Here is a 12,666-nt window from a genome sequence, read left to right as displayed (position 1 = left end):
CATTGTCCAGAGTACCCTCCAATCACCAAGCGGTCTTCTTAAATGAAGTCCTGGGGGAAGAAACGCAGTGCCTGGCAGAGGCCCTGGTACCTGTCACACGTCTCTGCCGGTGAACTGTGTTCTATGTCATCGCCCCACGAATAGGCACTACTGTCCCTAATTTATAGAGCGATTTGAGGAGGAGCGGAGTGGTTTGACTGAGGTTACAGAGACAGTAGGTACAGCGCTCTGGTCTCAAACCCAGGAACAAACCCCAGAGCACCCTCTCTCCACTCCCGGGGGACGGGGAACCTGTGAGTACTTCCCAGACTGCTGTGGGGGACAAGGCAGTTGGCCTCTCCCCCACTCCCACCCCACCCCAAGGGTCATCACAGACCTTGTTCCAAATCAATACCTTATCAATCAGTCCACGGAAAATGCAGCACCATCCCCCAGTGCCGACCACAGAAATGGGTAAGGAACTGACAGCAGCCTGCCCCCACAAGCCAGCAGGCTACAGAGATGGAAGAGAGGGACTTAGGGCTGTGAAACCAGGGCTTCTGTCCCCTCAGGACACCTGGATGCCTGACCTGCTCTTCTCTCTTCCCACTCTGGCTGTTCAAGGACAGAGTCAAGGGGAGACAGGGAAGGAGGCTACTGAGGGAGGGGACTTCCAGCTTCCCCTTCCCTGCCTGTTAGCATCCATTTCTACTTCCACATCTCCCCGTGAGGCTGCCACGGAGCTGCTGGATGAGCAAAGTGTGGCCATGCTGTAAGCTGTGACAATACAAAGACCTGAATTCAAAGCCTGCCCTGGTCCTTCCCCACCTGGTGACCTCGAACAAGTCCAAAGATCCCAAAGCCTGGGTTGAGACTTAGAGAGTGATGTTCAAGAAGCCTACTGCCTGGCTTCAGGAACTGCTCAGAAAGGGCCAGCTGCTGGGTGTTTATATTACAGCTCAGAAAGGTCATGTGCCTTGCCTGGGCTCATACAGCCAGGAAGAGGCACAGCAAGTGTTGACATCAGGTTTCAGGTCTGATCCAATCCCTTTCTTGACACAAACCCCCTCTACAGGGAAGCTTTGAGAAAACAACACAGGCCAAGTGTAAAATTCCAACCAACAGGTTTGCTTTTACACACACACACACACACACACACCAGCAATGGCTCATAGTGAAAGTTTCCAAACCTTAGCACCCTCCCCCAGCCAGAGGTGAGTGGTGAGCTCATGCCTGTGACTAAGCACACTGACGCCAGGAGCCCTCTCTGGGAACCCAAAGACTTGGCTTCTAGCCCCAGGAGGAGTCACAGCTGCAAAACCAGGGTTCTTCCGGAGGTGGGGATCCCCGGTTCCTGTGCTAAGATTAGGGTAGCCCCGCCTTGCAGCTGGAGGTCAGCAGGGCCCTGGAGGTCAGGGTCTGAACCCCAGTTCAGGCATGAAGCTTTACTTTAGGGCAGCCTGACTTCTAACCATGGTTCTAAGGATAAGCGGGCAGCTGATCGCTGGCGTCCATCCTCTCTGAACCCACACTTTACTACCCTGCTCACCTGCAGCCATGGCTGAGGTGGGAGGTAGCAGAGCCAGAGCCTGTGGAGGTGCTGAGAAGTGGAAGGAGAAGGCAGTGCTGTGGGCAGACTGGGCAGGCATCCTGGAGAAGCAGGCTGGAAGGGGAAGTCGAACAAGCTGGGCTGGCAGGCTGGAAGCTTGTCAGACAGACTGTAAGGTAAGACGGAGTGTCCTGCAGAGGCTCCCGGAGTCAGCCTTTTCCTGGAAAAAGGGCCTTTGGATACAGCCCCACCCCCGCTCGCCTCCCTTCTCCCACCTCAGGAACTGGACAGATGGGAAACCTGGACCACCTCTTTAAAACCAGAAAGAGCAGAGAAACTCGTGTTCCGGCTTTCCCCAGACAGCAGAAAATGGGGACACAGTCAGATTTACAGGGCACCCACACTAAAGACAAAAGACACTACTCCTTCTAGTGCAGGTCACCACCCTGCTCCGTGGTCCTCAAAGGCTCCTTATCGCCTGTAATGTCCTTTGACCCCTGTAGGTGACCCCAGAGCAGGACCCAGTCATCAGAGAAAGGCCAGGAAGAGAGGAACGAGCATGGTCTTTCTCAGCATGGAAATACGGCTGTCACAATCCTTTTGGCTGTCTTTGAGTGCTGAGGACTGAACCCGGGACCTTGTATATGCCAGCCACTGAGAACGTTCCCAACCCTTTTCCTTTTCTGTTTTCGTTTGTTTTTGAAATAGTTTCAGGCTGGCCTAGAACTCATATGTTGACCTCCTGAGTTTTGAGATTGTAGCTGGCCCACAATCCTATTACATCATCAAAGACATCCCCATGGAACTTTTCTATTTCAGCCTCCTCACCATCTCCCCGCTCCCGAATCTAGCAGGTCACAGCTTTCTGCTGCTCTCATACCCAGTCTTTGCCCTGAGCCTTGATCCACCTCTGCCCTTCCTGCCACCTTTGGTATCTGGCTGAAAAAAAATCTATCTGAATATGTGTTCAAGCGATTCCACCACTCCTCCAGTCTGCTGACTCGCAGTGGGCTCCTCCGAACTCAGATACGGGAGGCTGCGGACAGACTAGGATTCTGCTGTTAACTTCTGGACGCAGTGTCTGTGCCGAGCAAGAAACTGGGTGCACCCCTCTGTGTACTCACGAAAGTCGGCAGCCCAGCCTCCACCCACTTCAACAGCGGCAGCAGAGCCACTCAGGGGAGATAATGGAGCCAGAGGGCTCTGCAGAGCCTCAAGTGTGACACGAACCCAAGGGATTACAGAGTCTATTTTTAACTCCCCACATCCTGACCGAAAAACAAATCCCTCACACACCCCGCCAATTCCTATCGGGGTGACAGGGTCTTTTAAGAATGCTCTCCTCCTGGAAGTAGCGCCAGCCAGTGTTGACGGCTGATGGCGGTCCCTCTGCCGGGAAAGGCCCTGAGGTCTCTGCTCCAACTGCTGCCAGCTTCCACTATGTCTGGCTGGGTCCTCAGTGTTCCCAGCAAACAACCACTTCCTAGTGGACGCGGTTGTCATGTATTTTCCATGACAGTCGTATTTCCATGCTGAGAAAGGCCACACTCATTCCTCTCTTTATTCCTTTACCCAGTGCCCCTCCTGGCCCTTCTGGGGCCACCTCCAGGGGTCAACCCTGAGACACCTGTGCTACTGGGAATCAGCCTCTATGGGGCAAAGGCAGGGAAGCTGACAAAGCAACCTGAAAAGAAATTCATTAGCAAAGATGGGGGATTTTGGGGGCTCCAGGGGTTCCAATCTGTGCAAGGGAGTTGTGGAACACTATCTATCACCTGTCCCTCCAGGATCCCCAAGACAGTTTTCAATGGGAACCAGCCCTCATGCCTTACAAGGAGCCTCCTCTTTCAGGATATGGGTCCTACCTGTCCCCAGGCCCACCTGCATGAGTGTTAGCTGGCAGCTACATTCCTTTGAGTCTCATACTGAGAATGGTTCCCAGGGCTTCATGCATTGCAAGCAAGCACTCTACCACACAATCCCAGCCCTAAACTCATCCATGCGGTTGTCAATCTCCCAGCCTCCCTCTGCTTGCATTCACTCAGTGTCCAACAGGGACATCTCATAGGACAAACCCTGCCTTTGCTCCTGCGGCACCACAACAGCTCCACTGGTCAGGTGCACTGAGAACCAGGAGGGAAACAAGGAAATGGGGGAGATGGTGGGTGGGGTGAGTTTGCCAACCAAGTGTCCCCTGCAGAAAGTCACCAGAAGACTGAGGAGGCCTAGGTTAAGCTTGTCCCACTGGACAAGTGGACTTCACAAGGCAAGCGGTTTAAACAAATGCTGTGTTTAGCATAAATCTGTCTGTGGTTTGCTTATTCTTCGGCTTCCAGGCCTCCACGGCCCTCTTTCAGTAAGAGACAAACCCTCTCCGAGATGCTGTGCAACCCTAGAAAGTCATGTGACCCTCTTGGCTCCCCCTAGGACAACATCTGTGAGCGCAGAATAGTCCCCCAAACCCCAGCAGACCCTTCATAATCCCCAAATGTTCTCTTGAGTCTAGAGGAGGTCTGGGCTGTTCTCATTTGAGACAGACTCTGGTCTGAAGAAATGAGCTGACAAGGGCCTCTTATACCTGTTTATAGACCTGTCCATCTTTGACATCATAAGGCCAGAAGAGAATCTGTTTTTTTGGTTTTTTTTTTTTTTTTTTTTTTTGAGACAGGGTTTCTCTGTAGCATTGGAGCTTGTCCTGGAACTAGCTCTTGTAGACCAGACTAGCCTTGAACTCACAGAGATCCGCCTGCCTCTGCCTCCCGAGTGCTGGGATTAAAGGCATGTGCCACTACCACCCAGTTGGGAATTTCTGAAAAGCAGTTCAGGACTGGGGTGAGGGGAGGCAGTGGCTTAGTGGCAGAGCACGCGTCTATCATATACGAGGTCTCAAACTCTATTTCCAGTACCACATGCATGCACGCATGATGGAGGAAGGTCACTGGCTAATAAAGAAACTGCCTTGGCCCATTTGACAGGCCAGCCTTTAGGTGGGTGGAATAAACAGAACAGAATGCTGGGAGGAAGAGGAAGTGAGCTCATACGCCTTAGCTCTGCTCTCTGGGGCAGAGGCGATGAAGCTCCGACCCAGGATGGACGTAGGCTAGAATCTTCCTGGTAAGCGCACCTCGTGGTGCTACACACGTTAATAGAAATGGGCCAAGCAGTGTTTATATGAATACAGTTTGTGTGTTGTTATTTTGGGGTATAAGCTAGCCAGGCAGCCGGGAGCTGGGTGGCAGGAATGCAGCCCGCAGCTCCTTCAACACACGCACACAGAGGTAACAGACCCATGATCATCTTAGAAGACACAAATATCTGTTTGTCCTTCAACAATGGTCAGCCCAGCCCAAGAGCAGACACAGAGGCTCCTGCCTGCCTCTGCTAGAATGCAGGATCCAAGGAAAATGTTCTGGGCCAGAAGCATCGGCAGGGTACTGCCAATCTAGATGAGTGGCCATCAAGCATAGGAGGGTCCTTGCCGGGTTGGCTTGCTAATCTTGTGGACACTCGGAAATACAGGGTCTGACAACCTGTGGAAGTTCAGGGCCTGCCATGGGAGACAGGCCAGTGTGCACGCTAACAGGAGCTGCAAGTCAGAGGTAGGACATAGCTCAGTTCCTAGAGTGTTTGCTTTGCATACAGGAAGCCCTGGGCTCCTTCCCAGTACTGCATAATAAGCCAGGCATGATAGCACACGCCTGGAATCCCAGCACTTGGGAGGTGGAGGCAGGGGAATCAGGAGTTCAAGTCTCAGTTACACAGAGTCTACAGCCAGTCTGGCATACAGAAATTAGCCAGTACCAAGCTGGGGCAGCTCATACTTCGTTGATAACCTGCTGGTCAGTCCAACAGTGATAGAGAGGGAAGGGCGTTCCAGAAGTCTCAGGAACAGACCATGATGCTGGAAGCCTAAAGAGCAGGGGAGAGCGAGCAGAAAGGAACATCAAAGCCTAACACCATAGCCCGGGGTTGGGCCATGATGCTGTGGTGGGGTACAGGCAACCACTATCAGGGCGAACAAGATTTATGACGAAGCCAGGGGAGCTGAAGCTAACTAACAAGGGCTGCTTCAAGAAGCCTGGCTGCTAGGCACCCCAGGTATGGCACGGTACGAGGGACCTGGGATGGCTTGCTCCTAGAAGAGGCTAGAGCACTGGGTAGGGGCAGAAGTAGGGAAGGCTGAAGGGAGAGAGGGGCGGTGCCTTGAGAGGGAAACCAGGGGAGCTAGACACTCACGCCTAGGTTCCTTAGTCCAGACTACTCAGCCTGGGAAGGAGACTCCAGCTGGGTTACTCCCGGAGCCCCAAGCTCCCATTGGCTCCAACTCGGAGCCCTAGTTATTTCTGCCACCACCTTCTTGCAGTGCTCTGTGTGCAGAAGCCTGCTGCATTCTGAAGTCAGCAACTTCGTCTGGGCCCTGAACCCACTGGGGTTCTCTCTCCTCAGAGATGCCAGGGGAGGTCGGTCACTTAAGTAAACAGCCTCATCTCTCCTCCTTCACATCTGAGGAGCCTAAAGATATGAAGGGACCGCCAAAGCCCTCCATCTTCTGGACAAGACTTCTAATATCAAACCACCACTGGGTGAACAGGAAAACCATGAAAGGCATAGTGCAGAGAAGGCCTGTGTATATAGTCAGGGGACACGAGTTCAAGTCCCAACACTACCAGTTTCTACAACTCTTCCCACATAAACACACTTGGGCTTTAGATGTTCACTTCCTCTTCCTGGAGTCCAAGGAACTCATCCACAAAATGCATATTAATAACCCCCAGCCTTCAGGGGGCTCAAAGGGGAGGGCAGAAATGTGCTGTTGGAAAACTCCATGTGAACAGCCCTTCCCACCATAGCCAGCCCAGCCCACAGATGTCCCCAGAGATGCTCTCCAGAAATGACAAATTTAACAAGCCGCAGACCTACTCCATGCCCTCCTCTAGAGACTCAGGCACACAGCTTCCTAGCTGGGAAGGTCCAAGGAACCCACACTGGAATGAGGAGAAAGCGGGGAGGTCACACTACCTCTACAGTATCCGCGCCCCTGCCCAGTAACTGAACAACTAACTGAACACAGGGGTCTCAGCAAGGTGTGCCAATCCTTTCAGAAAGCTGAGGTCAAAGGTCTGCCCTTGTGTATGACACATGGAAAGCTCCCCTGGACTCCTCTGCCCCTCTGGCCTGTCTCCTATGCCCCAATTTCCACCACCATCCGCAATCTCTTCCTCAGTACCCGAGGGTGGTGGTTCTTAAGCTGAGCTGTGTGAACAGCCTGGACAGTTGTGGCAGAGAAGGTCTCTAGGTCAGGAGTAAAGACAATGAATTTGCATTTCAACCAGTATCCCATGTGCTTGTGATAAAAGTATCCCAGCACACATAACAAGCCTGGACACATACAAGTGTATACATACACATACAAGGGCACACACACACATATACACACGCCTTGGTGGGCATTCAAACAGAGTCAAAGGTAACAATTAGAAGCATAGACTATGGCTGCTGCTGGGTTTGAGGTATAGCCCAGCCCCATCACTGACCAAATGACCTTTGGTGAGTCCCTTCCTCCTGACAGAGCCAGCCTTCTTGCAGTGCCTTACACAACTGTCTGAAGAATGCAGTGACGCGTGTAATGTCCCCAACACAGGACCTGGTACATAATAAACAATACTAGTCCTGTAGCCACTGCAAAACTCAGTCCCATTGCCTTGAGTGCCTAAGAGAAGGCACAGCAAGCCAGAATTAGGGGACCACAGTGAATGCTTGACCCACACAGGCGCCCAAAGGGCACGAACACTCATTGGGTAGATGTAGCAGGAATACAGATTTCCATTCTGAGCAGTAAGAATGTTTTAGCTGACTGGAAGATCTGAGCAAAGGGTCTAGCTGTGTATCAAGTGCAGATGCAGCCCAGGGAAGGGGCACTGGAGGGCCCGAGTATGGAGCACCCAGCCAAGGCTGAGACCAGGCTCTACACTTGGCCCCTCTCCTCCCGCATCACATGTGAGATGGTTCTTCACGGCTCCTCAGTATTTACAGGGGTCACCTCCACTTTCAAAGGTCTAACTTTCCAACACATTCCCAACAGAGAAGGGAGGTGCTGGGATCATTTGCAATTGGGGACCTAGAGTCGTCTGTCCTTAAGCAGTGTGTGCACATTTCTCAAAGGCCCAGGGCTCACTTGATCCTGAGAGGAGGGAACCCGAAGCACATGGGTCCCTTCAGGCACCAAACTCTTCAAGTTCGGGATTCTCTGACCCTGTGGGCGGATGCCCACTGGATCATTTTGATGGAGCTTTAAGCTCAGGGAGGTTAGAAGACTTCCCAAGGCCACATAGTGAGCACAGGAAGATGAGATTTGAACCCATGTTCTCTAGATTCTAGAGCTGGGTGTTAGGTCTGGTTAATTCGGGATGCACAGTCTTTAGGTCAAGAAAATAGAATGGAGTTAACACTACTGACGAATAGTGTTTCTTACGACTCTCGGTGACTTACTGACAGTTAAGTCTATGGCCACTCCCCTCCGCGACCTCAACTGCTGAAGGAGGTGGGATAAAGCCCGGCACAGGCAGCACAGACAGCGCCAAAGGACCAAACCCAGAAAAGCTTGCAATCCTCACCAGGTTGGAACTTGGAAACATGGTGGCTTGGGTCGCTCTCCCCCATGCTGTGTGCAGCTCAAGGTGTTCTGTTAGTGTAGGGTGGGGTTGGAAACAGGCCAAGAAAAGAACTCTGGGCCCACCTGCGTCCTTAGTAACAGCTCTAGCTAGCAATGAATACAAACACCCCAAACTTGGTGGGCCACGTGGGAGGGACAGTGTGTGTGTAGTGGGGGGCTGGTTTGGGGGTCAGTGCAAGCTTCTGGAATTGGCAGACTGGAGAACCCTGTACCCCAACTCCTGTAGACTGCAGGCCCCTGCTAAAGGTGCCTTCTTGATGCCACCTGTGTGCCCTCCCTTCCAGAGGAAAGCGTCAATCCTGCGCCCCGCAGTGGTCAGGGATAGAGGCTGAAAACAGCAAAGTTTAAAGGGTCAGACAAGACTCAGAGGTCCTGCCGCAGAGCAGAAAAGAGAAGTAAATAAAGAGAAGCTGAGGCGCACTCCTCAGCCCTGTAGTCCTATAAAGGTATCGAGGCCCCAAAGGTCCTCAAGCAGACCCCGCTCGGATCCCTGCAGGTGTTAGGGTCCCCTCAACTTGACCCGCGCTTTTCAGCCATTAATTACCTCTATGTGCTGACCTGGCCGCCGGGCATTGCCATCCCTAAGGCAGCGGAGTCGGTCAGCCCAGGGCCAGGGTCGCGTAGTCACCAAGTCTCCGGGTCTCAGGGGTTTGGGCTGCCAGTTCGGCGGCAGGAAAGTTTCCGTGGGGCGGGCAGGGCCGAACGGAGCAGGCCGGGCTGGAGCGAGCTCCGGCCGGCTCCGCGCCTCCCGCGGCGCCGCGGCTCTCTGCTATCCGGCCACCCGACCCGTCTTTCCCTGCCAATCGCAGGCCCCGCAGCCGCAGCTCCGCCCGCCCACGGGCCCCAGCGGGGGCGGACGGGGAGGGGCGGGGGCGCACCTGTTTGGTCAATCGACCCCACATCTCCACCAGCCGCCGGGCCGGACTGGGCAGGGCTGCCAGCGCTCGCCCCCGCCCGGGCTTGGCCGGGGTCCAGGCGGGGCCACACGCCTCTCCTCTGGCCCTGCTCAGGGTCCAGCTCGCACAACGCCTCAGCCTGCCCCCCTCGGTCCTTCCCCGCCTCCCTAGCTGTAGCCCAGGGACAGAGAGATGGCCAAGGCTTCTCTTTCATTACTTCTCGGTCACCCTCTGACTACCCACTCCTGCAAGCATCGTCCCCCGCGCGATGACACCCTAAACTTTCCTATACATCCAACACCAATCTCCAACTTCAGGCTTGAAGGCAGGTACCAGGGCCTGAGAAAGGGACAGCGATTATGATGTCGCCAGGAATGTCCCACAGCACCTCCATTCACATAAACTCCGAAGCACCCCCAATCCCGCGGGCTGGATGTCCCCCTGCGTCCTTGGCCTACACAGATGCCTTCGCCCCATTTTCCGCGATAGAAACACTGAGACCAGAAGAGGGGGAAAGGCTTTTCCGATCTGATGACAGGTGAGTTGACAGAGTTTGCCTGGCTCCTGTCCCCGAAACCGGAGGATGCCTGGGTCCGCCCCGCCTGGCCCCGGGGGACAGCGAGTGGCCTGGAGGGGAGGAGGCGGAGGCCCGCGATGGCGCGCGCCCGGCCTTACCTCGGCTGCAGAGCGTGTCCCCGCAGAGCGCGCCCGCGGGAGGCCCCAGCAGCGGCAGGGAGGCCCAGGCGAGCGCTCGGTAGGCCGAGCGCCCAGCACCCATCCCTGCCGGAGTCGGCCCTTCCACCCTCCGCGGCACCTGTGGCGCCAGGGCTGCGCACGCCGCTTGGGCCACGGGGGTCAGACCCTGGCGTGCCGGGGCTCTCCCGGCGCTCCTCGTGCAGTCCCGGCTCGGACTCCCACGGCTGTGGCGCGGACCCAGGAGGGAGCAGGCCTACCGGGGCAGGGCGCTATTTTTAGCGGGAGCTGCTCTCCTAGTCGGACAGACAGAACCAGTTAATTCGGCCGTTGGGGAAGGGCCTGTCCGGGGAGCTCCCCGGAAAGGCAGCCGTGGCTCTGCTGAAAGCTGATCCTGCGCATTCCTGCCTCTCGAGGCGGGAGGGCGGGAGGACGCCTTTAATTCCAGGGGGAAGCCTGCGTCCTTTGAAGCTGTGCCTTGGGACCAAGTACACGCCCCAAGAGGGCTCTGGAAACTGACCTGGAACCTGGCCCGACTTTCTTTATGTTCACATGCCTCGGATGAGCATGTCTACCTGACTTGAGAGTCCCCACTTCTTGTAAGGAAGAGCCCCTTGGATGCGGAATCTGAGCCCCAACAATGCACACAGTGTTCATTCTGAGGTTTCTTGCTGAACGAAGTGGGGAATGTCAGATACGGGGCAGCGATGTGCCGTGGATGGATCGGGCAGCTTTGGAAGTTGGAGGACACCTAAACCCGACACTTTTCAATGGTGTGGCCTTGGCAAGCCATCTCACTTCTGGATCTATCTCTTCTTGCAAAAGGGAGTTTTTAAAGTCCCAAGACAATATTTGAGAAACTTTTTGTAAACAAGACCATTGCGGACACGTGCATTCCACGAAGATGCAGACTCCGCCAGGGATGTATACTCAGGAAGCAGTGGGAGGAGCCTAAAGAGGTACAAGTGCTGTTAGGGTAAGGGTCAATAAATAGGCCGGAGGATTAGAATAGAGGCTGCAAAAATAGACTCACACATGTATGGAAACTTAATATTTGGCAGAAGTGGTACTTGAGGTCAGTAAAGGAGAGACTCTTCTATAAATGGTGCTGGAGCAATTGGATGTCCATATTAGAAAAAAAAAAGAAATGGAATCCCTACCTCACACCATTCATAAGTTTCAGGTATACTAGATAATTAAATAGAAAAATAAACTGGGCATGGTGTCTCACATTAGTATGTCCAGCACTTGGGAGGGTGAGGCAGGAAGATTGTAGTGAGTTTAAGGCCAGCCTGGGTTACATAGTCCCAGGCCATGAGCCTGAGCTAACAGTTAGATTCTGAGTCTAAACAAGCAGACAAACCTGGCAGAGGACAGGATTTCTTGAAGATACACAGAACATCAAGAGAAAGATGGGTGCATTTAATTAAAATGTAAAACCTGTGTTTTTCAAAAGAAGATAAATGAAAGTCAAGCCTTGGTTTGATCCCCAACACCACATAAACCAGGTGTGGTGGCAAAAATCTGTAATCTCAGCTAAATGGGAGGTGGAGGCAGAAGGATCAGAAGTTCAAGGGCATCCTCAGCTACGAAAAGAACTCAGAGTCTGTCTGATCAGGCAATTGTCAGAAGAAAATGTGTGAAAATGAATTCAAAGAGCCTTAGAGTGCCTGGGGAAACACGGTGTCAGACCCAGGAAAGTGTCCCTTCGCTCCTGCCGGATTAGCCCCCAAGGCGGAGAGTGGTAGAAGGAGTGTGCAGAACACGCATGCCAGGAGAAGTGGGTCCAGTCACTCTGGAAAACAGCCTAGGAGCTCTGAGAAACACCCAGCTATTTGGTCATCCTTTGGGGACACACCTAGTGAATGTCTTGTTCTCTGCAGCAAGGCCGCCTACGGCCATGTGCAGAAGAACTCAGGAACACGTGGTGGAGGGATCTGAGAAGTTCTCTACTGCGGGGACCAGGACGAGAGGGAGTCTGAATCTCCGAGGAAGGGAGACAGAGCAAGCTCAGGAGCAAATTGCATGATATCATTCATTTGGATTCTTCAAACACACATACACACACACACAAAACAAACACCCATATATCACATGGCTGTGTACAGGTGTAAAAGCAGAGAGCATGCAGAGTCATGGGAAATGCGTCTTTCGGCTAAGTGTTTACCCCAGGGAGGCAGAGGGTGCTGCGATGCAGTAGGAAGACGCTCCCCATTTGGTAAGGTTTTTTTGGCTGGAGTGATGCATAAATCAATCTCTCTCTCTCTCTTTCTCTGTGTGTGTGTGATTATTTTGGGGAATTGAACCCATGCCTTTTGAATGTCAGACAAGCACTGAGCTACACCCCTAGCCCCCCAAACTTTTTTTAAGACACAAAGGAAGCCTGGTAGGAGTTCCTTTAAAAGCCAGTTCTGCTCCAAAAGATACCTTCCCCCTTTAATGATGTCATCATGTCTAGGTGCTGATGCATGAACATAGCCTGGCCTGCGGTGAAGCACTCAGAAAACCTAAAGAACACTAATAGCTTCCTAGTCCATCTCCCTTGAAGCCCTGCTTAGCCCAGGTGCAGCCTGCAAGCCAGGCCACCAAGGCCCTCAGCTCCCTCATGCTCTCGTGAGTTTGCACAGGCAGGGTATTCTCCTAGCACACTGCTCTCTGTCTCTGCTTCAGTGCGTGTGCACTGCAATCCTGCTGTGTGAGACCCTGGGTGAGGGGGACCACATCTATTATTGACACATCTCTTCCTGTCCCTCATTGTCTGTATTATCACAAGATGGGCAGTGCCACCTAGTTTAAGATTTGTCTCCTGAAGACTTTTTTTTTTTTTTTTTGACAAGGTCTTTCTGCTTAGGTCATACTGGTTTCAAAGTTGCAAT

General features: G+C 53.4%; 1 protein-coding gene across 3 annotated transcripts in view; it reads right to left on the bottom strand.

Moving 5' to 3' along the window:
- The window catches only part of Dab2ip (DAB2 interacting protein), a 174,442-nt gene that overhangs the window by 141,676 nt on the left and 20,100 nt on the right, over positions 1-12,666 (bottom strand). The window contains exon 1 of one of the 3 annotated variants that reach the window (XM_057754503.1): positions 9,773-10,025. The exons of 1 other annotated variant lie outside the window; for it this stretch is intronic. In XM_057754503.1, coding sequence (XP_057610486.1) covers positions 9,773-9,875 — 103 coding nt within the window. In that variant the 5' untranslated portion in view covers positions 9,876-10,025. Of the gene's footprint in view, positions 1-8,745; positions 8,896-9,772; positions 10,026-12,666 lie in introns of those variants that run through there. One more of the 3 variants, XM_057754507.1, reaches the window with a different exon arrangement.

Source organism: Chionomys nivalis, chromosome 22 (genome assembly GCF_950005125.1).
Source record: "Chionomys nivalis chromosome 22, mChiNiv1.1, whole genome shotgun sequence".
Classification (NCBI taxonomy): Eukaryota; Metazoa; Chordata; class Mammalia; order Rodentia; family Cricetidae; genus Chionomys; species Chionomys nivalis.
The sequence above is the reverse complement of the archived record's forward strand: the minus strand, read 5'-3'. Positions and strand labels throughout refer to the sequence as shown.